The sequence below is a fragment of the Protopterus annectens genome, chromosome 5.part0 (assembly GCF_019279795.1).
Source record: "Protopterus annectens isolate FY-2018-M chromosome 5.part0, PAN1.0, whole genome shotgun sequence".
NCBI classification, from domain to species: domain Eukaryota; kingdom Metazoa; phylum Chordata; order Ceratodontiformes; family Protopteridae; genus Protopterus; species Protopterus annectens.
The window spans coordinates 1,626,275,143-1,626,301,109 of NC_056735.1; the positions used below are offsets into that span (position 1 = coordinate 1,626,275,143).

The 25,967-nt window shown below is 40.8% G+C and overlaps 1 protein-coding gene across 4 annotated transcripts in view; it reads right to left on the minus strand.

The window, feature by feature from the left end:
- The window catches only part of TIAM1 (TIAM Rac1 associated GEF 1), a 2,502,716-nt gene that overhangs the window by 1,742,620 nt on the left and 734,129 nt on the right, over positions 1-25,967 (minus strand). For all 4 annotated transcript variants that reach the window (XM_044071404.1, XM_044071407.1, XM_044071408.1 and 1 more), the window contains one exon: positions 4,900-5,124. In XM_044071404.1, the coding sequence (XP_043927339.1) occupies positions 4,900-5,124 (225 nt within the window). The remainder of the gene's footprint in view (positions 1-4,899; positions 5,125-25,967) is intronic.

Here is a 25,967-nt window from a genome sequence, read left to right on the forward strand (position 1 = left end):
CTTAAACTGATTCACAAGTTATTTAAAATACAGAAGCCAAACAGAACCTTACCTTGTCTCTTAAAAAAGTGTAATTTTTAAAGGTAAGCAACAACTGTTATTAACCAGTTTGTAGAGGTATGTGTGTTTTGGAAAAGGAATGCTCTCGCCTGCTCTGGCAACCATTTACATTTTATACGGCAGTACACTGGTTCTCTTTACTGCTCTTCAAATGAACAAATTAGTGAATTTTATTTTCAGTTGCTTGAACTAGTATCGTCTTTTGGGAAGATAAAATGGAAATATAAGGGAGCAGCAAAAACAAAACGTACAAACCAGTGACACAGGGGCAGAGCCAATACTAAGTGAGTCCATAACATAAAAATATCATCCACAAACCGAATATAAAGACTAACAAACTTAGAAAAGTCATTTTGACTCAATACAAAGACGTCCTCCCACTCAGCTAGGACCATATTGTTGTAGGTATTGGCACATGATGTGCCCACAGCTACGCCAGATCATTGGAGATAGTACTCATTGTCAAACAAATAGGCGTTATTCTCCAATCACTTCAATCTTCCTATTATCTAGAGTACTGTTCTTATGCAGATACCTAGTCATTTCGTCAACCCCATCATTATTAGGTATCACCGTAAATAATGAGGTGATGTTCATGGTCACAAGTAAACAACCACTGGGAATCACTCTACTATTAACATGTTCATATAAAACCTGTAGGAACTGTTTAGAATCCCTGAGTACGGCACTGGATTTGTCTAAAATAGGTCTAAGTAACTTTTCCATGTATATCAAACAGGGTTCAGTAAGCCACCTGCCACGATTGGCCTAAATGGGGGATTACAGAGTTCATATGTATTTTACGAAGGCCCTGAAATGTAGGAACACATGGAGATTAAATAGTGAGGTACTCAGCCAGTTCTTGCGAAATAGTTCCACATAAAAAACAGTCGTGTATATGGTCATGCACTCTAGTGACTATATTTTGTACATCCCTCAGTGTAATACTAACATATACCTCGGGATCATTGAGCACACCCTTACTAGAAAAATAATAATGTCTGTCCATGACAACAATGGAACCGTCCTCATCAGCAGGGTGGATCACAATCGACTCATCGTTACATAGTACATCTAAAGCTTTTCTCTCTCTCTCTCAACTTTCAAGTTGTTAAATGCATGTTGTCTAGAACTATGACTGAGCACAGAAAACAAATCATTTTCCCAAAGTCTCAAGAATGTCTCAACCACAGGATGGTTATTGGGTATAAATGTACTCTGTTTCTTAAAAACAGTATGGCCACCATTGTCACCTTTAAAAAGTAACTTCAGCATAATGTTTTGACCAAACAATCGTGTATCAATCATGGTACTAGCCAAGTCCACTCTAGAAGCTGGAATAAAGGAGAGACCTCTCTCCAACACAGAACGTTCACAAGTAGATAAGATTTGAGATAAGTTAAATACTATGGACTGGTGACATCCTGCCACATCTTTTTGAGGGTTCTGTGCCCTTGCATGTCCATTGATTATTTCCTTTCCCTCCTCCCTTGGTTGCCCTGATTCCTCGATCTGTGGGGAGAGTTCAAGGCTTCTGAGTGTATTGGAAGGGGAAGGCAGGAAAAAACCTGGTTCGGTGGTCGAAGGGCCTGAGTAGTTCCCCCCCCCCAACCAAATTAGTTGCAGTATTGGTTTTCCTTCTTACATCTAATAGTCTATCAACTACTTCATAATTACCCTGCAGAGTAGTATACACAGAACTCTTACTGGATAAATTATCAGTATCCAAGCAGTCAGCCTGTTTTTCAGATGCAGTATTCAAGGTATCAATGCTGCTAGGGGGAGCATTGTTCACATTAACAGCACCATTACACCCATCATTCTCCTTAGTACTAGGCCATGAAAAGACACGACTGTTTTTAAAGTCTCTAGTATCTCGGTCTATTTTTCTCTTTTTTTTTAACAGTAGTCACTTCTCATATAATATCACATTATCAAGCACTTCACTGAGCAGTACACCAACAAGTTCAGCTGCAGCTGACTGATATAAATTGTTCTGCTGAGTCTTAATACTATAAACAAGTTTGTCTTCAATTGGTTTAAAGAAATCAACAAAGAGTTTCAAGTAATTCAAACTTACTTCAAGATTTACCCTCTGCCATTTGGCTAAAAGTTCAGGGTAATGGTCCCCATACGTCGGCATCTTTAGCAACCTCGATCCTCTTGGCACAATCCTAAGCTGTACACATGCCTCCAGATGACAGCATTGCAATTGGGGGCATTTCAACTGGCAGAGGTCATTCTCAAGTGCACGCAATTTAAACCTCAGTGCTTTCTCACTATCTCCCATGCTACTGTTTCCTTTTAGCTGTGTCAATAAAGGGCAGATTGAGCAAAGGATTACTCTCACTACTCAAAACTCTCATAAGGCGAATGGTCCTTACATCAGCAGGCTGGTAGTGTAATTCAGTATTTCCATTGAAGCCCTCAGCCATGTTCCTGAACCAAAAGTCACACAAAGTAATACACAGTCCAAACGTAGGTCCAGGGAAGAACAGATAAGTACAAAAAAATGAGAAAGCAGCAAAAACAAAACATACAAACCAGTGACACGGGGGCAGAGCCAATAATAAGTCCTTTATAAATCCTTTATTCACAGATAAGTGCTGTCACGATATAATACGGTATCGCTTCATCAAATCAAAAGATACTGAAGCAAAAAAAATTTTATTCCGTTGTAGTCTTTTTTCATTGTTTTTATACATTTTACACTTGCCTGTGTTGTGTATTTATGATATGTAGCTCATTTGTGGGCATGTCTTTTAGCTTAGTGTGTTTTGGTTGATCAGATTGTTTATATAAGAGGCTTTTGCTTCAGTTATCTTTTGATCTGATGAAGCGATACCATATTATATCATGAGCGTGCTTATCTGTGAATAAAGGATTTATAAAGGACTTATTTGCTCTGCCCCCATGTCACTGGTTTGTACATTTTGTTGTTGCTGTTTTCTCATGGTTTCGTACTTACCAGTTCTTCCCTGGACCTACATTTGGACTGTGGAAATATAAGGGAGGCCATACTCTAGTCCAAGTATTAATATATTGAGTGTGATGGCCCACCTGGCTTCTAAGATAACCAAATTTCATATTTTATAGGCGACTGAGGTGTGCTAACAACTTTGCTGTCTATTAATTCACTTTCTGTCATATTTCAAATGGCAGGATAGTTTTTTTTTTTTTCTAGTATGCTTGGGACAATCCTACTGAGAATCTCAGCACACTTAATTGTTATTCCTATGAGATTTTCGAATGTGCACTTTTCACTCATCCATCATAAATCCCTCTCTCGGTTTAACAATTGTATATGGATTATGTTTCAATTTTACTACCTCACATTTCTAGCAGACTGTTTTCCTTGCTCTCTCTAGTACTGTTAACACACTAGTTTACATTTTATCTAAGCATTTTTTAATTATTCCTTCCTGTTTGTCTTATATTTCTCTCCCTGTTTTTCACTAAATCCATTATATTGTATCACACTTGATCATGTTATTATTCTACAACTATTCTTCATGTTTTATTTGATTTTTTGTCCCCGTCCTAATGAAAGAGGGCTTTAGTCAGTAGGATCAATCCAGTCAACAAAATGTAAATAAATAAACAAACCAGAATGATCATCCCTCTGCCCATTAGTTTTCTATCAAGTTTGCAGCTAATCTTGCATCTTCACAAACGGTGCTGTCTCAGAAATGTTTATAATTGTTTTCCTCTAATGCTTTCTGCATGATAGGATGGTGATGTACCCAAGCCTATTCAAACATGTATTCATGCTGCAGGCTACACACACAGTTAATAAACACATGAAACTAACTAAATGCCATACTACAAAAGGTATCTGAACATCACAATACTATTAAAATGGATAACTCTCTGAGCTGTGTAAGCTCAAAACTAGAATACGACTCTCAGCTTGCAAGACCTGACACCATACCCCTCAATCTGCTAGCACAAGAAACCTGGACAAAGCCAAAAATATTGCTCTTATAAACTTAAGAAGTTGCTAGAATAAAAAGTTTTGTATTCTTGTGCATTTACTGAAGGATATGAAGTCTGAAACTCAACTGTCTGTCATTATTTGGTGAATTTAATCCTCAGCAATTTGCCAGAAAAAGATATATTTTCTGAGGAAGGAACCAAATATTTGAGGCGAAAATCTGGACAATTATATCTTGGCTATTTGCTGATTTTTAGACAGTACTGCCCAGAAGATGATAACATTATATACCCAAGCTGTTGTTGTGAAATGATTCCAAAAAAGTGGTATAAGGCCAAAGAGACTCCTGTAAAACCTGAATGTATTGTTACCACAAGTCTTGTTGAAGTACAGTTCCACTGTCCCATAGTGGAGTCATAAGTAAAATAACAGAATAATGATTTATAATTAATACACAATTATCACTCCGTAAGGCACACATACTTTTTTGTATTTTCTTAAAATATGGACACTTGGTTGTTTTATACTTTTAAACTATTGACTTGTTTTTCTGTTTATTAAGTTTTAGACAGGCAGTATTTTAAATATAAATTTTAGGAAAGTACAAAAACAAAATTAACATTTCAGTGAGACATCATGAACAAGCACAGTTATAATGCTGTCTTATCACAACAATATATCAGACATTGCCTGCTGAAAGGCAGACCCTAGTTTGTAGCGCTTGTGACGATGTGAGCAGGGGAACAAAACACTGTTGTCAAACCTTAAAACACATTACCTGAGATAGAAATAAAGATGCACAATAAATGCACGCGGGTATTACTGTAATGACAAATGTTGCAGATACATTCTTTCTCATAACAACGGTGGGAATGTGTACATTACTAGCATGGCATTTTAGTTACCTGCTCCAGGATCGTCTTCTTTTTCTTGGCGTCTGTAACAGAAGACAGCTGCATCTCTCCCATTTTCTTCATTTTCTCATCCATGTCAATCTTCTGCTCCAGTTTCTTGATTTCTGATTTGAGCAACTTGACCGTGTCATCTTTATGATGCTGCCTGGCCACTGCTGCTGCACAAGCTGAATGGACTGCAGTGATCCAGTTTTCCAGCTCCGTCTGGCTAGTTGTCTGTCACAATACATTACAGAAATTCAAGCATTAACACCACAGAGACATACAGGGCCATCACAGCATAAGTAACGTATTGCTAGAATTGCTTGCTTTTTTATTACAATAACCACAGTAGGAAAGAAGTCTAATTTAATTCAGATTTTTGGTCCCCACATCCTTATCCACAGGGTTGCTAACTTCTGCTATACGTTATTTATTTATTTAGTTATTTATTTTTGAGGTTGTGCTCTACTTGGTACCACCCTACACCACTCTTTCGGTTTCCTGAACAGATGGACAATGGGTGGGCCCAAACAGCACATTAATGCAAATATATCACTTTTGCCTTTAGTGGCACTGTATCTCCCATCCCATTTTGCAGATCTCTAAGAGTCATCCTATGCTTCTTCCAGTGTCCCACTGCAGAAGTGCCACAGAAAATGCAAGTGGACCTCTTCACTTGCTTCTTGCAGAAGGCAAGCAGATTGCTGACTATTAATTCCTAAGTCCATCTTCACTTCAGTGTCAGCAAGACCCCCCCCCACTACTCAGGCCACTATCTGAATACATGTGGACACTTTATACAACTGATTACATCTACAACAAAAACTATAACTGCACCTGAATGACAGGTTTCCAGTCTAAACTTCCAAATCTTTACTCCTTTAGCATTCATGCTTACCTGATAAACACTTATTTTAAAATTCACTATCTACAAAGCAACATTTTAAGATGAGACACACTGTGAAAATAACAAACAAATGTACAAAAATTCACATTTTTACAAATGTCTACTTTTGCCAACAGATTTTAATGTACATGTTCTTTATCCAACACCTATATAAAACCGACTGAGTCCTTCAGAAGAGAATGGACTTGTTTCAGCAATGCTTCTTGACAAAACTTTTAAATGTTCAGAGATGACAAAGATTTTTAATAAGAATGCCAAAAATGATTCTTGGAAAACTGTGATTCAACAAGAAGCATTCCAAGTAATAAGAATTTTCTATGTTTAGACTACTTCTTTCTACGGGTACTTTTTAAACATGTAATTGTATAAAGCTAACGAGCTGGAGACTAAGATACTTAAGTGATAGGCTAGTGCAGAGTTGCACAAAATAGCCACATGCCCAAACCCAAACAGGTTAAAAGCCTAGCACAATGCTAGGCTGCTATCAGTTTGGCTTCTGTTTCTTGGATTTGAAAATAATGAGCCACTATGATGGACATTTTGTCTTCCTTCATGTCATAGTTAGTACTAACACTTGCAGAACAAAGATCACTGAAGGAAACACTGCACAGGAAAAGCAATCAGTAATCCAAACAAACTGCATAGGCCAGGTGAATAGGAAGGAATGTACTCGACTTGCAGAAAATACTATGTAGTCATACTGGAAACCAGAAAAAGTAAATTAACCAAAACCGCAGTAAGGCTGTCATAAAAATCCAGTCAGAACAAAAGTTAAAAACATTTAATACAAATTATAAACAAAATAAGAAACAAAGTTAAGCACTTTTGTCCCCCCTCATCATTTCAAAGGGGACTTCATTAGAACTGTATCCAAATGCCTTAATCCAGTTTAAATAACCTTGTTCACTTCAAGCAATACAAGTCTTAAAAGCACAGTGATAACAAAAAGGAATACGTTAGACAACTAATCAAGTAAAAAAAGCTAGTAAAAGCATATATATTTAGCCAAATCATTGAAGAAGATCAATAAATATATATTAGAAAAAAAATAAAACAATGCACGTTTTAAAAATCTATAAATTCAAAGTAGGATACAACTCTAATACTCTTAAAAACCTTTAGAGAAATATGTCCATTCTTAAATGATAGATGTCGGGAGGGGGGAGACACCAACAGCTTCTGAATACAAAATGGAATTTGCTTGCTAAACCCCTGGGTAGAATAACCATAAAATGTATATTAGGTAGTAAACAAAATGTTAACTAAGACAAAAAGTTTAAAACCAAAATAAAACCACCCTATAACTTTGCTGCTCTATTGTCATTAACACCTGGATCACAGGTGGCATCCAGATTTAGCTGCCAAAACAGTTCTCTGTATTCTAAATGGGTGTCCCATGAGCCTCCCCTTCGGTTTATGTCAACCAAATCTAAAATTCCTATAGAAAACTTTTTAAAATTTGTAGACTGTAATGAATGTTTATAAGGTGTTGTTGATGTTTGCTATTCTAATGTCATACATGCGTTTGTAAATCCTCTTTCAGAGCGCATATTCTGTTTTCCCTACACAAAAGGCTGAACAGGTGTAGCATTTAGCTAGGTACACAACTTGCTGAGAATTACATGTCCCCTTGCAAAACAAGATCTAGGTTAACATGCTGTTGCCTAAAAGTAAACCGGCATTAGTAAAAATATAGGGGCATTGCAGGCAAGCTCCACACCTCCTAGTCCCACCACAGTTTTTATAAATATCAGAAGAGGAAACTGGAGGTCTCTCAAAAACTAACTTCAAATTTCTACCAACTTTGTATGCAAAAACTGGTTCTTTCCCGGGTCTCTTAAAAACTTCATTAGTCCTAAAAATATTCCAATTATTTCTGATTACAAACTAACCAAGATTCATTGTGTTATTTATGGGTACACACTCTACACCAAGAATTAGTGTTCGTGTGATTGTCGTTAGATGTTTCACTAAGAACAGAGGTGTTTCCTAAAAGGGGTTTAAACTTGTCCCATCTGTGTTTATTAACTTCAAGAATGATATTATTAATCAAAGGTCCCAGGTCACCTGTTTCCAAAAACATCCTTCTCAAGTTGTCATGTTCAGATGCATATAAATTATCAGAAATCATACGGGCTAGTCTAACAAAATGCCTGTTAACAATACCCACTTGCTGCTTGTATGGATAATGATTAGAAAAATGTAAATATGAGTTACTGAAGGTGGGTTTTCTATAGATAGTAAAGTAAAAGTGGCCATCCTTTATACCGATTGTCATATCCAAATAGTTAACGGATGACCTCTTGAAAGAATAAGTGAATTTATGAAACTCGGTATGTATCATATTTTGAATTTTTAGATTTTTATAACATATACATGCATTCATTTACATGACTCCGTAATGACTGTTTGAACACCTTAACAAAAGTTATTGACGTTTGAGTTTGTGTCCACTACATTTGTTGCAATGTTGTGTACTGTACTGTGCATTTCTAATCCTTATTAGATTAATTCTCTACTGGTTCGTGAGCCACGTCTGTGGTGAATTACACTCATCTCCAATGCCACCATGCCAGGAAGATAAGAAGTACATGGTTTCAGTTTGCTTTCTTTTCTACTAATGCAAGTCTTCCTATGCCATTGCTTAAAACATGAAGATTTAATAACTGCATTAAAAAAAAGAAAGACAGGGGTTCTATTCTCATACAAGGTGCCTGGTTTTACAAATTGACAATGCACTGCAGTAGTAGGGAAATGCCACCTGGGAGCCGCCACCCTTCAGATGACATTTTAAAACTAAGGTCCCATCTGCATGAGTTGGTATTAGCTTAGATGAATGTTAAAGATCTTACAACACTTGGCATAAAGACAAAGGTATGCTTCAGTGTCTGTTCTAAATGTCTCCTATGTGCATAAATACCACATTGGTCATTGGTTCTACTCTGAAAATAGGCTACATGCCTGGAGGTGTGGTGTGGTGGTGGTGGTGGTGGTGGGGATTATCCTATCTACAAAAAATTATCTTGATTTGGAACGTAACTGCCTACAGGTTAATATGTATCTGAGCAGCACCCCACCCATAATCATGGCACATCAGCAGAGGGTAGGAATGTACTCCCTCCTCTGTGTGCTCATCAAATTCTGCTGAAGCCCTAGTTTGAGAGCTGATGAGAAACTAACAGAGCTAGATGAATAGCAAACCTCTCCATGTGGAACTTCTCCTGAAATGGGAGATAAACTGTAAATATTCTGACTTGGTGCTGGAGGTACAAAAGATTGTGACAAAATTGTACTTCCTAAACTACAGCCAGAATCAGTTGAGGTGTGTACTTTATGGTTAGCGCACTCTGACTTTTGAGACTGCTCAAATAGTGTAATTTTGTCATGTAAAGTTGGGTACTTGGTGCCAAGAGAAGGGGAGAGGACATGTACTCCAGGGTTTTAGGACGATCCAGGTTGCCAAGAACTTTTGGATGAGAAAAGGATTCTGCCATTAAATGCATCATCTCCTGAGGATAGGAAACAAGAGAGGCAGCTGGGTTCAGAATGGGTCAGGCAGCAAATGTTTCTACATAAGAGGAAGAGCTACCTGAAGTTGACCTTTTCTGATGTCTTTTACTGGTCCTGGAACTGGGGGGGGGGGGGGTACAAAATTTTATGTTGTAAAATGTGGCAACTAACTCAATTACCTGTTATCTGCAGTTGTAAATGGACAGCATCTTTCTTCAATGGGTTGGGGCTCTATGACAAATACAACAGTAATAGGGGAGACACTATCATGTGGAACTAAAACTGACAATCTTTCTGGTTGGAAGGTTTGCTGTGGCAGCTACTGCCGTCCCCCTCTAAATATTTTCCTGGTATCTGTTTTGGAACTATTTTAATTATACTGTAGCCAATCCTGGCTGTTTTCTACTGAAGGGGTAAACCTTGGAATGGCAGTTATTGGAGTACTCAGGACCTGGGGAATGAAATATTTGCTTTGTATTCATTCCCTGTAGTTTTGTCTTTTCCTCCAGGTATTTTAAAAATATTTACAAAATAAAAACAAAGTAGTTTTATAAGAAGGAATATCTATCAAGCAAGCCTCAGCATATTCTTCATAGGGTCTGGTCTTTACCCAGTAATTCTACATAAATGGTGGAGGTAGGTGCTTAAAAGCAAATTCCAGAGTTACAGCCACGCTATAAAACCCACAACACTACCATGTCTGCAGTCTGAGCCAGTTTTCTCACTTTTCTCGTAAGTAAAACATGCACAACAGCAAACTTTAGACTCTGTATGGTTAAGCCTCCCACCCTGGTAAGACACTGTGTGGGTCCCATAGATAAACCTGCATGTTGAAGTAGCAGATGTACAAATTATAGTCCCAAACCTGTTCAAAGTTCTGTTGTCTTTCTCATAAGTAAGAAACTACTAAGAACAGAATAGAACTGACCTCATGAGTTAAGTATTTTATTAAAAGATAAACTCAGTTTAAGTTTACCGTTTAATAAAATACTTAACTCTTAGTCATTTTTCTGTTTATTCATTATGGATTCTAGTGCTCAGAAAAGCAGTTTATTCTGACATTTTCAGAGAAGACAAGTCTACAAGAGTCTGGTCAGCCACTAGGGTTTTATACAGAAAGTCACTTTGCTCCAAAACACTGTAAAGTCTATGGGGCTCCTCTAATGCAGGTGGCTCAGACTCAGAATCAGGTTCCAAAGAAAACTGTGAGAAAGAATCCAGAAAACAGTCAATTACAGGGGGACTGCTAGTATTTTTACCACTAGTAGTTTTATCAGTTTAGGACACCTAGTCTTGTGGGAGGATAGCAGCTTAGTAGGCCATTTAATATGTTATGTCATAATATTTAACACACAATGAAAAGAAGAATTATTTGGACAGAACCAGAGAAAGGAAGTCTTCATGACCGGAATTTGTATGAAGGTCAGTGAGGGACTGAGGGCTTCAATCAGCTGTCAATAAGCTAAAGTTTTACCTTGTTCATCTTCATCCAAAATGGATGGAGAATAAGGAGGAAGATGAGCTTATTTCCTTTTATTTATTTACTCACTTATTTATTCACTCATTGCCTGCTTTTGTTTATCAGGAAAGTTCGACTGGGCTTAGGACCCATTTTCAGTGGAGGTCCAGAAAGAAAAGTTGCGGTATAACACTATACAATTGAACAGAGACAATGACATCTAGCACAGATGTTCTACACTTACACATGGGGAGTGGCAGTTTTACATAGTATACACACAAACACGGAGAGGAAGAAATCAGTAGTGGAATTATATACAAAATGGCGCAGGTTTACAATGGTAGTTGTTCATTACATTATTGACACAATATTGTAGGCTGTAATTTTATGCAGTTACCCTGTTTTACAAGGATAAAGAACTTGGCAAGGACAGCAGTTAGAGGAGAGAAGAATGGTTTAACCAGGTGGAGAGCATTTGCAGTGCCATGAGATGAGTAAGTGTTTTTAGTTGAAGTTTGAAAGACTTTAGAGATGGTTCATGTCTAACCATTAGGGGGATGGAGTTCCAGGTTTTGGACACTGTTGAGGGGGTAAGGAGCAGCCAGTCAAGCTGTTAGATTTGGATAAGTAGTAGAGCTTTCTTGAAAGACAGCAGAGTCCTAGACGTGTGGTAAGACTGCATTAGGTTTGTTAGGGATGGACAGTCATTTGGTTTGTATAATATCTTATGGGCAGTAGGGAATTGAGAGTATATGAGTTGGTGGGGTAGTTCGACTCACTAGAAGTGGTGTGACTGTAGCACAGTTTGATCTTGTTTAGACAAATCTGTTGGATGTTGGTAAATATTGCTACAGCATACAGAAGGGAGGACAGGAAGAGTGTCGTGGTGATATGAGATTGAGACGTGTTAGACAGCCATGGTTTGAGCTCTGTAGAGTGTGCCAAGTTTTTTTTTTTAACTATGTGATCTATGCAGACATCAAATTTTAAGGCTTCGTCTAGAGGAAATCCCAGCAGTTTGGCATGGATGACAAGTTGAATTTTGGTGTTATTACAGAAGGTAACAGAAAAGGGTGAATTTTACTGCAAGGTACTTTAAAGTGAAGAGATGTAATTTTGATTTGTTGGGGAAGGGGAACAGCTGGTTGGAGGTCAGACAGTTTTCTACCGAGAAGAAAGATTCTAACGTTGGCTGGTGTAGAGAATCAAGTTTTTTTGCTGAGCAGAAGATGGATGACTCATCTGCATATTGGGCTGCACATGTGCTTGTTAGGACGAGGTCTTTAAGACAGATGCTAAACAGGATATTTAGGACCAAGTATGGATCTCTGTGGAACTCCAACAGATATGGGGAGAAGAGTTGAGATGTCAGCCATTTCATTACCTGGTGGTGATTAGCAAGTTAGCTGGAAAACTAAGAGAGGGGAGGGTTATCAAGGCCTAAGTTAGAGAGTTTTTGTAGGAAAACAGTGTGGGAGACAGTGTCAAAAACATTAGAGAGAGATCAAGAAAGAAGGCTGACACTAAGTTACCTTCATCTCTGTTTGTGTGGACTGTCTTACTGAAGCTAATAAGAACTTTGGAGGTGTTATGGTAAAGGAGGAAATCATGCTTTGGAGGACTGAGATGTGTTTTTGGGTGATACAGAGCAGTAACTGGGACTGAATGCACTTTTCAGTTATCCTGGACAGAAAGGAGAGAATGGCAATGGACCTATAATTAGTAAGCTCAGTTGACTGACCAGCTTTATGGATGAGGAGAATGTAGCATTTTCTCGATGGGAGTGGTACACAAGATTCATTGACAGAGAGGTTAATCAATACAGAGACAGGGTAGCCTATGGCCTGTGGGGCAAGTTTTAGTTACTCATCTGGTAGGTTGTCAGGTACTAGAGAGGTGGGTTTAGCTCACTGAAGTTTTTTTTATCAGAATAGGTGGGCACAGACTGGAAGGGATAGAAAGTTTGGGGATTTTAGCAGCTGGAATTTGCTGTGGGTATTATTTTGGTTGTTAATATTAAGTAAGGATGAGACTGAGCTAATTAAGTTGGGAATTAAATACACTGGCAATATTTGTGGGGATTGTGTGAATTGACTGTGAGGAATGTGCTGACTGGCCAACATTTAGGGGCTGATTAACTGAAGACTGGAATAATTTAGAGTTACAATTATTACTTTGGAGCTCTATGTAACAGTTTTTATATTAGATTTAATTTGACATTTAGTCGTATTTCTCATTTCTTTAAATTTTTGATTGTTTGCTTATGCTTTTATTTGTTGCCCAGGTTTTCCAGGCAGTACCTCAACATTTCGTAAGAAGTTTGGTACTTCTGGTCAGCCAAGGGGCAGGATTTGACTTGACTCTTTTTTTCTGAGTGGGGCTAGCTTGTTTAATATGCTTAGGAATATGTTAGCAACGTGAGATATGGCATCATCAAGAGGTAAACATTTTAGCGTTGTCCATTAGTACTCACTGAGGTGTCATTTTTGAAATTTAAGAGGTTAAGTGCTACACTGTGTTGTTTTGCATGTTTGTTTTCTTGAAATAAATATGGGGAGATGGTCACTTAAAGAATCAGGGAGAGATCCTGAATTAGAGATTTTACTCAATGTACAGGACAGCATCCATTCTAGAGTGGTTCCTCTGCTATTTTTATTAATATAGTGAGCTGGAGAGAGATAGTCAGTTGAGTAAGTCTGTATAAAGTTATGTTTTGAGATTAGCTGCTAAAGGAGAGTGACAATCCATCAGTATTAAGGTTGTCCAGCATTAAGTTTTCTTGAAGAATGTTCGGGCTGAGCAACCACAGGATGCTTTCAAATTATTGTTACCAGGGTGGATACAGACTCCTACAATGTACACAAACTTGTTTTTGTTTAGCTTGAGAGACGGGAAGGAGTTAGGTGGTGGTGGAGAAAGCTGAAGGGTATTTTTGTAGAGTACTGCAACTCCTCCATTTTTCTGATGTTTTCTGTCAGCTCTCTAGACGTTTTAATCTTGAGGGAGTACCTCACTATCATTAGTTTCACTTTTCAGCGGTCGCAGTTAGTTTCACAATGTCAGGTGAGTGTGGGACACGCCATGCATGAAATTCAGGTATCTTGTTGCAGGTGCTTCTTATGTTACTGTGTTTAGTGAGTATAAGAGGAGGTTGAGGAGTGTTTTGTAGGGGAGGTGGGGTTTACAGAGGAGGAGGGGTGGATAAAGACAGGAAGTTGGGCCTGTGTTGGGGTGGATATCCCCACTAAGTTTGAGAGGTGTTATGGTAAAGGAGGAAATCATGCTTTGGAGGACTGAGATGTGTTTTTGGGTGATACAGAGCAGTAACTGGGACTGAATGCACTTTTCAGTTATCCTGGACAGAAAGGAGAGAATGGCAATGGACCTATAATTAGTAAGCTCAGTTGACTGACCAGCTTTATGGATGAGGAGAATGTAGCATTTTCTCGATGGGAGTGGTACACAAGATTCATTGACAGAGAGGTTAATCAATACAGAGACAGGGTAGCCTATGGCCTGTGGGGCAAGTTTTAGTTACTCATCTGGTAGGTTGTCAGGTACTAGAGAGGTGGGTTTAGCTCACGCAGAAGTTTTTTTTTTATCAGAATAGGTGGGCACAGACTGGAAGGGATAGAAAGTTTGGGGATTTTAGCAGCTGGAATTTGCTGTGGGTATTATTTTGGTTGTTAATATTAAGTAAGGATGAGACTGAGCTAATTAAGTTGGGAATTAAATACACTGGCAATATTTGTGGGGATTGTGTGAATTGACTGTGAGGAATGTGCTGACTGGCCAACATTTAGGGGCTGATTAACTGAAGACTGGAATAATTTAGAGTTACAATTATTACTTTGGAGCTCTATGTAACAGTTTTTATATTAGATTTAATTTGACATTTAGTCGTATTTCTCATTTCTTTAAATTTTTGATTGTTTGCTTGCGTTTTATTTGTTGCCCAGGTTTTCCAGGCAGTACCTCAACATTTCGTAAGAAGTTTGGTACTTCTGGTCAGCCAAGGGGCAGGATTTGACTTGACTCTTTTTTTCTGAGTGGGGCTAGCTTGTTTAATATGCTTAGGAATATGTTAGCAACGTGAGATATGGCATCATCAAGAGGTAAACATTTTAGCGTTGTCCATTAGTACTCACTGAGGTGTCATTTTTGAAATTTAAGAGGTTAAGTGCTACACTGTGTTGTTTTTGCATGTTTGTTTTCTTGAAATAAATATGGGGAGATGGTCACTTAAAGAATCAGGGAGAGATCCTGAATTAGAGATTTTACTCAATGTACAGGACAGCATCCATTCTAGAGTGGTTCCTCTGCTATTTTTATTAATATAGTGAGCTGGAGAGAGATAGTCAGTTGAGTAAGTCTGTATAAAGTTATGTTTTGAGATTAGCTGCTAAAGGAGAGTGACAATCCATCAGTATTAAGGTTGTCCAGCATTAAGTTTTCTTGAAGAATGTTCGGGCTGAGCAACCACAGGATGCTTTCAAATTATTGTTACCAGGGTGGATACAGACTCCTACAATGTACACAAACTTGTTTTTGTTTAGCTTGAGAGACGGGAAGGAGTTAGGTGGTGGTGGAGAAAGCTGAAGGGTATTTTTGTAGAGTACTGCAACTCCTCCATTTTTCTGATGTTTTCTGTCAGCTCTCTAGACGTTTTAATCTTGAGGGAGTACCTCACTATCATTAGTTTCACTTTTCAGCGGTCGCAGTTAGTTTCACAATGTCAGGTGAGTGTGGGACACGCCATGCATGAAATTCAGGTATCTTGTTGCAGGTGCTTCTTATGTTACTGTGTTTAGTGAGTATAAGAGGAGGTTGAGGAGTGTTTTGTAGGGGAGGTGGGGTTTACAGAGGAGGAGGGGTGGATAAAGACAGGAAGTTGGGCCTGTGTTGGGGTGGATATCCCCACTAAGTTTTAAAGCTTGGGGATTTACAGAGAGTACTGGTCAACCATTTAAGTTTTGATTTAGGTTTCGGACAGAAATTTTTAGGAATTAGTTTGTGGTCATTAAGTTTTACAATTAAACAGATGTGTAGATTTGAGATAGAAGATCTCAGCGAGAGAGAGAGAGAAAATTCCTATTAAAAAAAAAAATTGTATGACTAGCCTCAAGTCAGCTTTATGAAAGACCAACCTGGTAAATAGTATGCAAGGAGACTTGTAGTGAGGTAGTGATGTGCAGCCTGGTAGTATATTTGTCGGTACAGATAGCTAGTATATCCCCAGCAGTGACAATGACTGGGTAAGTCAGGCTCTCGTGCTCAGATTTTTGCAACCTTCAAACTGTGCAAACAACTAAGCTTGTATTTTACTGTTTTCATGATATATTACTTGTTAATGTATGGTAGAAGATACTGTCCGAAACAGGTTAGCCTTACAGTTAAGGTCAAGCTTTTTTAATTTTTTTATATTTTTTATTCTTTAGTATAAGGCTGTGTTGAATTACATAAGATACACCCTAAGCTTTTCAGTACACACGCCTTTACAACAAGATGACTGCTTTTTTACTAGGACTCGGGTGGTAAAAAGGTGAACACATACAGTGCTGTTATTGTTACTGGCTAGCCATCAATTTTAGTTAAGAAATAACATACTCAAACAAAAGAGTATTCTGTCCTGCAAGGTTTCATTTTGCATCACTGATGTTTTACTGAAGCTATTTGTTGCCTGTTAGGTCACAAGGGTGTTTGTGAGGGATGGTTTTGATGACCAGGGCTGGTTACTGCTTCAGGAAAAGTGTCAGAACAGGGTCTAGAAGGCAAGAGAGTTGAGAGACTGAGTGAGCAAGAGAAAGGTACACCAGCACATTCTGTTCCCATTTCCTGCTCATTGATTTTTTCAAACCAGTCCCACTTCTTTCCTTCCCCAAAGTATCTTCTCATTCTCCCAATTATTATTATACGATGCAGGCAGACAAAAAGGATTCAGTTGGAGCATGCTTTTCTCTGCAAAAATGGAGAAGGAAAAGGAACTCAAATTTTCTTTTCTTCTCTGCAAGACCTGAGTTGGCAGAGTTAGAGGTTGGAATAGCTGCTGAAGCCAGTTACAACAGTTTACAAACACCTGTTGCATTTGGTACAATCAAACTCAAGAGCCTTCAGTGATGTTCAGGGCATTTCTAACAGATTCCATGATACCCCGAAAGTACAGTTGTGTACACTTACCATAAATGTAGATGTTCGAGTGTATTCACTGTTGCAGTCATCACCTGTGGGTTATCCCTGATATGGTAACCCTCGGCTGGCCCAAATACCAGAGTCAATGTTTTTTTGTTTTTTTTTTTTGCGTTGGCTGCAGTCAACTGTAGTCTGACTTCTGGTCATCAGTGCTATTAAGCAAAGCAGCCAACATCATTACATCAGTTTTTCTTGCCCTAACCCATCAGAAGCACAAGGAAATAAGGAAAAGTGGTCTTGGTGGCCAAAAGCCACCATGGGAAGCTTATGTTCCCCTAGGGGAAGATGCTACATGGGGGATGCAGGGAGGGAAACCAGGACTGCAACAGTGAATACACTCTAACATCTACATTTACGGTAAGTGTACACAACTGTACTATGTTCTTTATGTTTCACTGCTGCAGTCATCACCTGTGGGAGGAATCCAAAAGCTGAGGAGAGGGGTGGAAGGAAAGGTTAGAGTCCTAGGCATGGGTAAGCAGACCCTGCAGAACTGCAGAGGCAAACCCTGCCCTAGATCTGAAAAAAGAGGTAGGTGGTAAAGCTTTGTAAAGGTATGGAAAGAGGTCCAAGTGGCAGCTTCCAATATGTCCCTGGTGGGGACTCCTCTGAGGAAGGCTGTGGAAGTGGAGGCTGCCCTAGTGGAATGGGTACGGTTAGACATGGGGGGGGGGGTTCCCATGTAGTCTGTAGCAAAAATGGATACAGTGTGATATCCATTTGGAAATGGTTTGTTTGGAAATGGGCTTCCCCTCTGCCCCAGGGGCAAAGCTGACAAGTAGTTGGTCTGTTTTTCTGAATAGTTTAGTACAATCCAGGTAGTATTCTGAGCTGTCTGTGCACATCTAGCAAGTGTAGAATTCTTTCCCCCTTCTTTTAAGGGTTGGGAAAGAAGGTGGGTAGGTGTGTGGCCTAGTTGAGAATCACATCAGATACCACCTTGGGCATAAAGGAGGGGTTAGTCCTCAGGGAGACCCTGTCTGTATGAAAAATGATGATCGCTTGAAGCTCTGATACCCTTCCGGCTGAGGTGATAGCTAGTAGGAAGGCAGTCTTCCAGGACAGATATTTCAATTCTGTAGAAGCAACAGGTTTGAAAGGAGGTAAGAGTAACCACTAAGCACCAGAAAGCAGCAAAATACAATGAAGAAGTGATCCACAAGTTTTATTGTATTCTCTGACGTCTCAGTCATAGCCTTCAAGGAGTAAAGAAAGTACAGTTTTGTACCTACCATAAATGTAGATGTCCGATAGGTATGCAACTGCAGTCCTTACATATGGGTTGTCCTGCCTCAGGCAGCCCTTCGGTCGGCCAGATTCCAAAGTCTGGGTCCGGCGTCGGCTGATGTCGCCCTCTCCCCAACGTCAGAGCGCCTGGGGTATAAAAGCATCAGCCGACGCCATCTTCCTCAGTTTTTCTTGCCCCAGATGCCAGGTGCCCTCTAAGGAAGGCTAAATTTGGAGAGATGCAAAAAATTTCAAACATGCACAGTAATATAAAACAAATACACCATAATAGATAACCCCAGCTAGCTATAAGAGGGGTAAGTGCCCAGGAAATACCACAGAGGGGAAGGAGGGAGGGTAAACCTGACTGCAGATGCATACCTATCGGACATCTACATTTATGGTAGGTACAAAACTGTACTATGTCCTTCAAGGATGCATCTGCAGTCCTTACATATGGGTAGAATACCATAGCCAAGCTGGGGGAGGTAGGATCTAAGAAAGGGATGGTGTAGCTAAAATGCCCTGCAGGACTGCGTAGCAAAGCCTGCTCTGGATCTGGAATATAAGGGTAAGTTGTAATGCTTGGAAAATGTATGCACGGAGCTCCATGTAGCAGCTTTTAAAATGTCCTTGGTAGCCACCCCTCTTAAGAAGGCTGTGGAGGTGGCTGTGGCTCTGGTGGAATGAGGTCTAATGTTAGCTGGCACAGTTTTGCCATGAAAAGAGTAACAGAATCGAATGCAATTCGCTATCCATTTTGAAATTGTCTGTTTGGAAATTGCTTTTCCTTGTACACCAGCAGCATATGCTACAAATAGCTGGTCAGTTTTTCTGTAAGTCTTAGTTCTGTCCAAGTAGTAGCGCAACTGTCTGTGAATGTCCAGGGTATGCAGAAGTTTCTCCCCTTTGTTTTGTGGATTTGGAAAGAAGGTAGGCAGGTGAATAGCTTGGTTCAGTGAGACCCTGGATACCACCTTAGGCATGAATGAAGGATTGGTTCTCAGTGAGACTCTGTCCTGATGAAAAATAAGAAATGGTTGTACTGCCATGAGGGCCTGCAACTCAGATACTCTTCTTGCTGAGGTTATGGCCAGAAGGAAGGCAGTCTTCCAAGACAGGAACTGTAGTTCTGAAGATGCTGCTGGTTCAAAGGGAGGTAGAGTTAATTTTTCCAACATGAAGTTAAGGTCCCATGTAGGCACTGGTGGTTTCCTTGGAGGATTGATGTTTTTAATTCCCCTTAGAAACTGCCTTAGGAGAGGATGACAGAAGACAGGTGGATCAGTATTGTATTCTGCTGAAATTGCTGAAGCATGAATTTTTATGGAAGAGTAAGAAAGGCCACTGTGGAGCATTTCTGCCAAGTATTCCAGGATATGTGCCAAGTTCATCACTGTCGCATCTAGGCCCTTTGTGGTTCTCCAAGTGCAAAATCTTTTCCATTTTGCTGAATATGCCTTTCTTGTGGAAGGTCGGCGAGCTTCCATGATGATGTCCTTCACTGTCTTGGATAGCTTATCCTGGTGAGGAGTCAAGGTATTCTCCAGGCTGCCAGCTGCAAGGTTTTCAGGCTGGAGTGCAGAGTTTTGTAATTGTGTTGTGTCAGAAGAAGTGGCCGTTGTGGTACAGGCCACGGTTTCGTGCGCGACATGCTCCTTAACAGTGGGTACCAGTGCTGTCTGGGCCAGTCCGGAGCTATCAGAATTACTTTGGGCTGCTCTGTCCTGATCTTCAGTAAGACCTTGGTCATTAATGGAAGAGGTGGGAATGCATACACTGTTAGAGTATTCCAGCTGAAAGAGAGGGCGTCCACTTTCCATGCTTGTGGGTGGTATGTCCTTGAGCAGAATTTCTTCAGCTGATGGTTGTGGTGGGAGGCAAAAAGATCTATGTCCGCCTCCCCATGATTGTGTTATCTGAAGGAAGATGTCTGGGTGCAGCATCCATTCATGTGGATCCATGATATTTCTGCTTAGGCTGTCCGCCGGTATATTGTCTTTTCCTGGCACAAACTGGGATTGCAGCTCTATATTGATTTTTAGGGAAAGTTCCCAAAGATTCATTGCCAGCCTGCAAAGAGGGTAGGAATGGGTACCTCCTTGCTTGTTTATGTACCACATAACTGTGGTATTGTCTGTCCTTATTAGCAGGTGTCCTTGATGCAGAAAATGTTTGAAGGCCTCGATTGCATGTATCGCCGCCAGCATTTCCTTTTGGTTTATGTGCATGCGCAATTCTTTCTGTGACCATAGTCCTTGAATGCATCTGCCCTCCATGTGTGCTCCCCATCCATGCTCTGAAGCGTCCGTTCTAATGGTTTGGCTGATTATTGGCTTGCTGAAGGGCAGACCCCTGTTTGACTGGCTTGCTTGAGCCCACCACAGAAATTCCTTTTGAAGGCATGGAATGAGTGGTATCAAAGCCTCTAGGCTGTGACTGTGCTGACACCATAAACTCCTTAGGTACCATTGTAGTTTCCTCATTTGTAGCCTTGCTTGTGGAATCAGAAGAATGCAAGATGCCATGTAACCCAGGGCCTGCAGGATTTTCCTTGCAGTCAGCTGAGTTTGTTTTGTCAGATTTTCGAAATAATCCGGTAGTTGTCTTTGTTTTTCTTCCGTGAGAAAAGCCATTTGGGTGGTTGTATCTAGTTTTGCACCCAGAAAAACTATCCTTTGGGAAGGAACAAGTCTTGATTTGTGAATGTTGACTGTATATCCCAAAGCCTGAAGTAGGCGGATGGCATAATTCAAGTGTTTTACCAAAGTTTGTTGGCTGTCCGCTTGTATAAGGCAGTCATCCAGATATGGGTATATTTGAATCCCCTGAAGTCTGCAGTGTGCAATTACTGATGCCAGGCATTTCATGAATACTCTGGGCGCAGTAGATAAGCCAAAGGGCAATGCTGAGAATTGATAATGCTCTGAACCTGCAAGAAATCTGAGGTGTCTTCTGCAACTTTGTCTGATAGGGACATGCAGGTATGCCTCCTTGAGGTCTAGAGTTACCAGCCAAGACCCCTTGCCCAGCATGGGAAGGAGTTGCTAAAGGGTCAGCATTTTGAATTTTGGCACAATGAGATAAGTATTCAGTGCAGACAAGTCGAGAATAGGCCTCCATTGTTTTTCTTTTCTTGGGACAAGGAATAGTCTGGAATAAAATCCTTGGCCTTGTTCTGTGAGAGGAACCTTTTCTATAGCTTTCATTTGCAATAGGTTGGAAATTTGTTTTAAAGCCTCTGCCCTTTGATTCGGTGGCAGGTTTGGCATGCCTTTTCTTTTTGGTAATGTATGAAAATGGAACTTGTATTCTTTGTCTATTATTTGCAGTGTCCATTTGTCCCTTGTAATACTGTGCCAATTTTTTGAGAATAAAGATAGCTTTCCGCCCAAAGGTGCTTCCAATTGAGCCCTGGTTGGCGGGGTCAAGGCAAAGTCATTGAGTCTGTCCTTGTGCAGCAGTTGTAGGTCCTGCACTACCTCTCTGGTTAGGAGGCTGCCATTGACGTCCTCTGTAGGAGCCTCTAGCTTGCCCTCTACCTCTGGCACGCCTGTTCTTGCCTCTTTGAAATCTCTCTGTGTCAGGAAAGGACCAATTCTTAGAGGGCCAATTTCTGCTGAATCTTGGTGGTTGGAACTGGAGAAAATCTTTGACTGTTTGTACAGATTTAGCCTTTTCCTCAAATTTCTTTAAGACCTCCTGAGCAGTGGAGCCAAATAACTTTTGCTTTTCCAGTGGCGCATCCAGAAGCTTTGCTTTAACATGATCTGGCAGAGATTTTGTTCCTTCAGCCAAGCATGCTTACGTATGACTGCACCTGTCATTGCTGACCTACATGAAGCTTTCAATGCATCATAACCACACTGCAAGAAATGGTTGCTAACCTGTTGGGAGTTATGTACCAGATCCTGAAGTGACTTGCGATCTAGGGGTTCAGGTGAAGACAGTTTTTTATGCAATTCATCTAACAAATACTCTTGGTACTGTATCATATGGAATTGACAATTTAATGCCCTCATGGAAAGAGTGGAAGAAGTATACACTTTTATTACCCCATCTCTCTAAAGCCCTAGACTCCCTTTCAGAGGGGAGTGGATTTTTAGCAGTGGCAGATGCAACCCCTTTTGGGCCCTGGGAAATAGTTTCAGGGTCAGCAGAGTGGGCCTTGTAAAGGAAATGATGTGAGTCCGGGACCCTGTAGTACCTATCGGGTTTGACAGGAGCCGGAGGAAGGGAGTCAGGGGTAATGCTAGACTCAGAGTACACATCATCAATGACATTCAAAACAGGAGGAATAGCCAAAGGTCTATGCTGAGGTAAATGCAAAAAAGTCCTTAATCTCTTCCTGGAATCAGAGAATTCCTGACCCTGCCATTTGAAATGCTCTCTCATGGAGTGAAGGGTCTCCCCAAAGGACAGCTCTTCAGGAGGGGAGGTAGAGGGAATAGATTCCTCTGCATCAGAATCCTCGTAGGCCGTAAAGGCCTACTCCTGGTAGTCTGAAAGAGCAGAGCTATCTGAGGCCTCATCAGAGGACTGGGGATCAGTGGGCTCAACCCTGGGCCTTTTGTCTAGAGGAGGTTGAGAGCCCCTGTCCGGATGTGGCTGAGAGCCCCTAATTAAGGAAATAAGGTCCTCAGCTAAACTTAAAATCTGTGAACCTGTAGTGGATCCCTGAGGAATAGCCTTGGGAGGCAGAGATTTTGGCTGTTTAGCAGCTTTAGCCCTTGTGAATGCCTTTATGGACATGGATGCAGGAGGCTTGGCTGCTCCACGTGCTGGCGTAGTTTTGTCTAAGGAAATGGTGTCAGATGTTTCCGGGACACCGGTTTCTGAGGGAAATTGTATAACCAACTCATAAGAGGCCTCCGGGGCCGAGGTTGTCGTTTGTGCGGTTTCGACGGACGGAAGTACCAAGGACTCGGTTTCAGCCGAGACCGAGACACTCGCGTTAGGCCTAGGCGTGGTTTCAGCCGATACCACGGTCCACGTGTGTCGGTCCTCGTCCTTCTGTTTTTTGGTTAAATGAGAAGTCGGAGTCTCCGATGGCATATTGTAACAGTAACTAGCCCCAAAAAATTCCTCTGCAAACTCCGCCCGACGCCTAAGAGTGCGTCGGTTGAAGGAGGCACAGGCTGTACAGGCCGAGACGTCATGGTCTGGGCCTAGGCAGGGGAGGCAGTAAGAATGGAAATCCTTATGAGGTATTTGTTTCCCACAAGTTAAGCAATTATTAACTTTAAGCGTTTGATCTGACATCGGCTGAGGCAAGAAAGAGTCCCCAACGGGGAACTTAGCTTTTGAAGTCTTCGGTAGCTGAAGTTACAGGAGCTGGCCGACCGGCACTTGCGAACTGCTTCTGCTTCGGGCACCACGCGGCAAGAAAGACTGGGGAAGATGGCGTCGGCTGATGCTTTTATACCCCAGGCGCTATGACGTCGGGGAGAGGGTGACATCAGCCGACGCCGGACCCAGACTTTGGAATCCGGCCGACAGAAGGGCTGCCTGAGGCAGGACAACCCATATGTAAGGACTGCAGATGCATCCTTGAAGGACATCCATAGAAACACATACATTTTACATAAAAAACCAACAAGCAATAATTAAATAATTAATTAATTATCCACTTACAAAATTTTTTTAAACCACTATAATGTTGTTTGTCTTTTCGGCTTTTTCCTGGTAAGGGGTCGCCACAGCATAACTCTGGTCCGCTAATGATTGGCAGTAGATTTTTACGAAACGCCAAGGTGCCAGCTCGGCGCCTAACCTTCAATGAAGGCACGCCCGTTTACGCACACATGTCTTTCGAACGCTACCCAACTTTTAAACCGCTATAATAAAACAATAAAATAATTAGATTAATACTCTCCAATTCATTTCTTCATTTTACCCATGAGGGTATAAAGTGTCAAACTTTAAAATATAAACAGCCTTTTTTAAATAATAGCTGTTTTTTAAGATTGTTAGCATTAAAATAAGAAACATTGATTTTTTCCAGCACCGTACCATTCAACCCCTCATTATTACCCTGATGACATTTTTTAAAATGCATAGCAACAGAACTTTCTTCCTTACTATTAACAATATCTCTGGCGTGTTCCATCAATCTAACTTTAAATGCCTTCGTTTCTCCAATATAGAATTGATTACAGGGACATCTGAGGGAGTAAATAACACCCTCAGAATTACAAGTAAAATGGTCCCATGTATTAAAAAATATATTATTTATATGTGGAAAACTTCTAACTACAAACTTACATGCCTTGCACCTACCACGCATAGAAGTCCCACTAGAAACATTCTACGTTCAAAATACATAGGAGGCATAGTGAATTTGCTCCTTACTATAAAGTTTTGAATGTTTTTCCCTCTTCTGAAAGAAAGAAGCTGCTTATATTTTAAAGTGTGGCACTTTATACCCTCATGGGTTAAATGAAGAAATAAATTGAAGAGTATTAATCTAATTATTTTATTGTTTTATTATAGTGGTTTACAAATTTTTGTAAGTGGATAATTAATTAATTATTTAATTATTGCTTGTTGGTTTTTTATATAAAATGTATGTGTTTCTATGGTTCTTTACTCCTTGAAGGCTACGGTCGAAAGGAGGTAAGATTCGTTTTTCTAGAACATATTTCAGGTCCCAGGGTGGTGTGGGCGGCCTTCTGGGAAGTCTGATATTAGAAGCCCATCTGAGGAATTGCTTAATCAAAGGATGAGAGAAGCGGGGTGGGTCTGAATCGTAATGGGCAGAAATGGCTGAGGCATGGATTTTAATAGAGGAGAAAGAGAGGCCACTATTGGGCAACTCGGCTAGGTAATTCAAGATGAGAGGGATGGAAGGATGAGAGGTACTGGCCCCTTTGGACTGGCTCCAGGAGCAGAATATTTTCCATTTTCCTGCATATGATTTTCTGGTGCTGGGCCTTCTCGCCTCTGTGATAATGTCTAGGACCTGTTTGCTTAACAGGGAATCATTGTCATCTTTTAAGGTATAATCCATGCTGAAAGACTGAGTCTGTAAGTCTGGGTGCAGTATCATGCCCCTCCCCTGGGTCAAGAGGTCTGAGATCAGGGGAAGTTGCTTGGGGGGATGTAAGGTCCGGCTGCACAGTAAGGGGTACCAATGCTGCCTGGGCCAATCTGGAACAATTAGGATGGCCTTTGGTCTCTCCTCCCTTATTTTGATCAATACCTTGGGAATAAGGGGCAGAGGAGGGAACGCGTACACAAAGAGGGAGTTCCAAGGGACAGTCAAGGAATTCACCATCCACGCTAGGAGGTGATACCCCCTGGTACAGAACTTTTGCAGCTGGTGGTTGAGGTGCGAGGTTAAGAGATCCACTTCTGGATTCCCCCACTCCTGAGTGATTTGCAGAAAGATTTCCCTGTGGAGCTGCCATTTGTGGGGTCCAGTAAGTTTCTGCTTAGGTGATCTGCCAGGGTGTGGTTGACCCCTGGTAGGTATAGGGCAATTAGGTGTACACCCATGGAGGCAGCTGTAAGCCAGAAGCTCATGGCTAACCTGCACAGGGGGGTAAGATTGGGCCCCCCCCCATTTGTTTATATACCACATTACTGTGGTGTTGTCTGTTTTTAAAAGAAGAACCCCTGGCCTGAGATGGGGTTTGAAAGATGTCACAGCCTTTTGTACTGCCATCATTTCTTTCTGACTGATGTTCAAGTGAAGTTGCTGGGCATCCCAAAGACCTTGGGTGCACCTGTCTGCTAGGTGAGCGCCCCAAGCAATGTCTGAGGCATCGGTGGTGATGGTCTGGG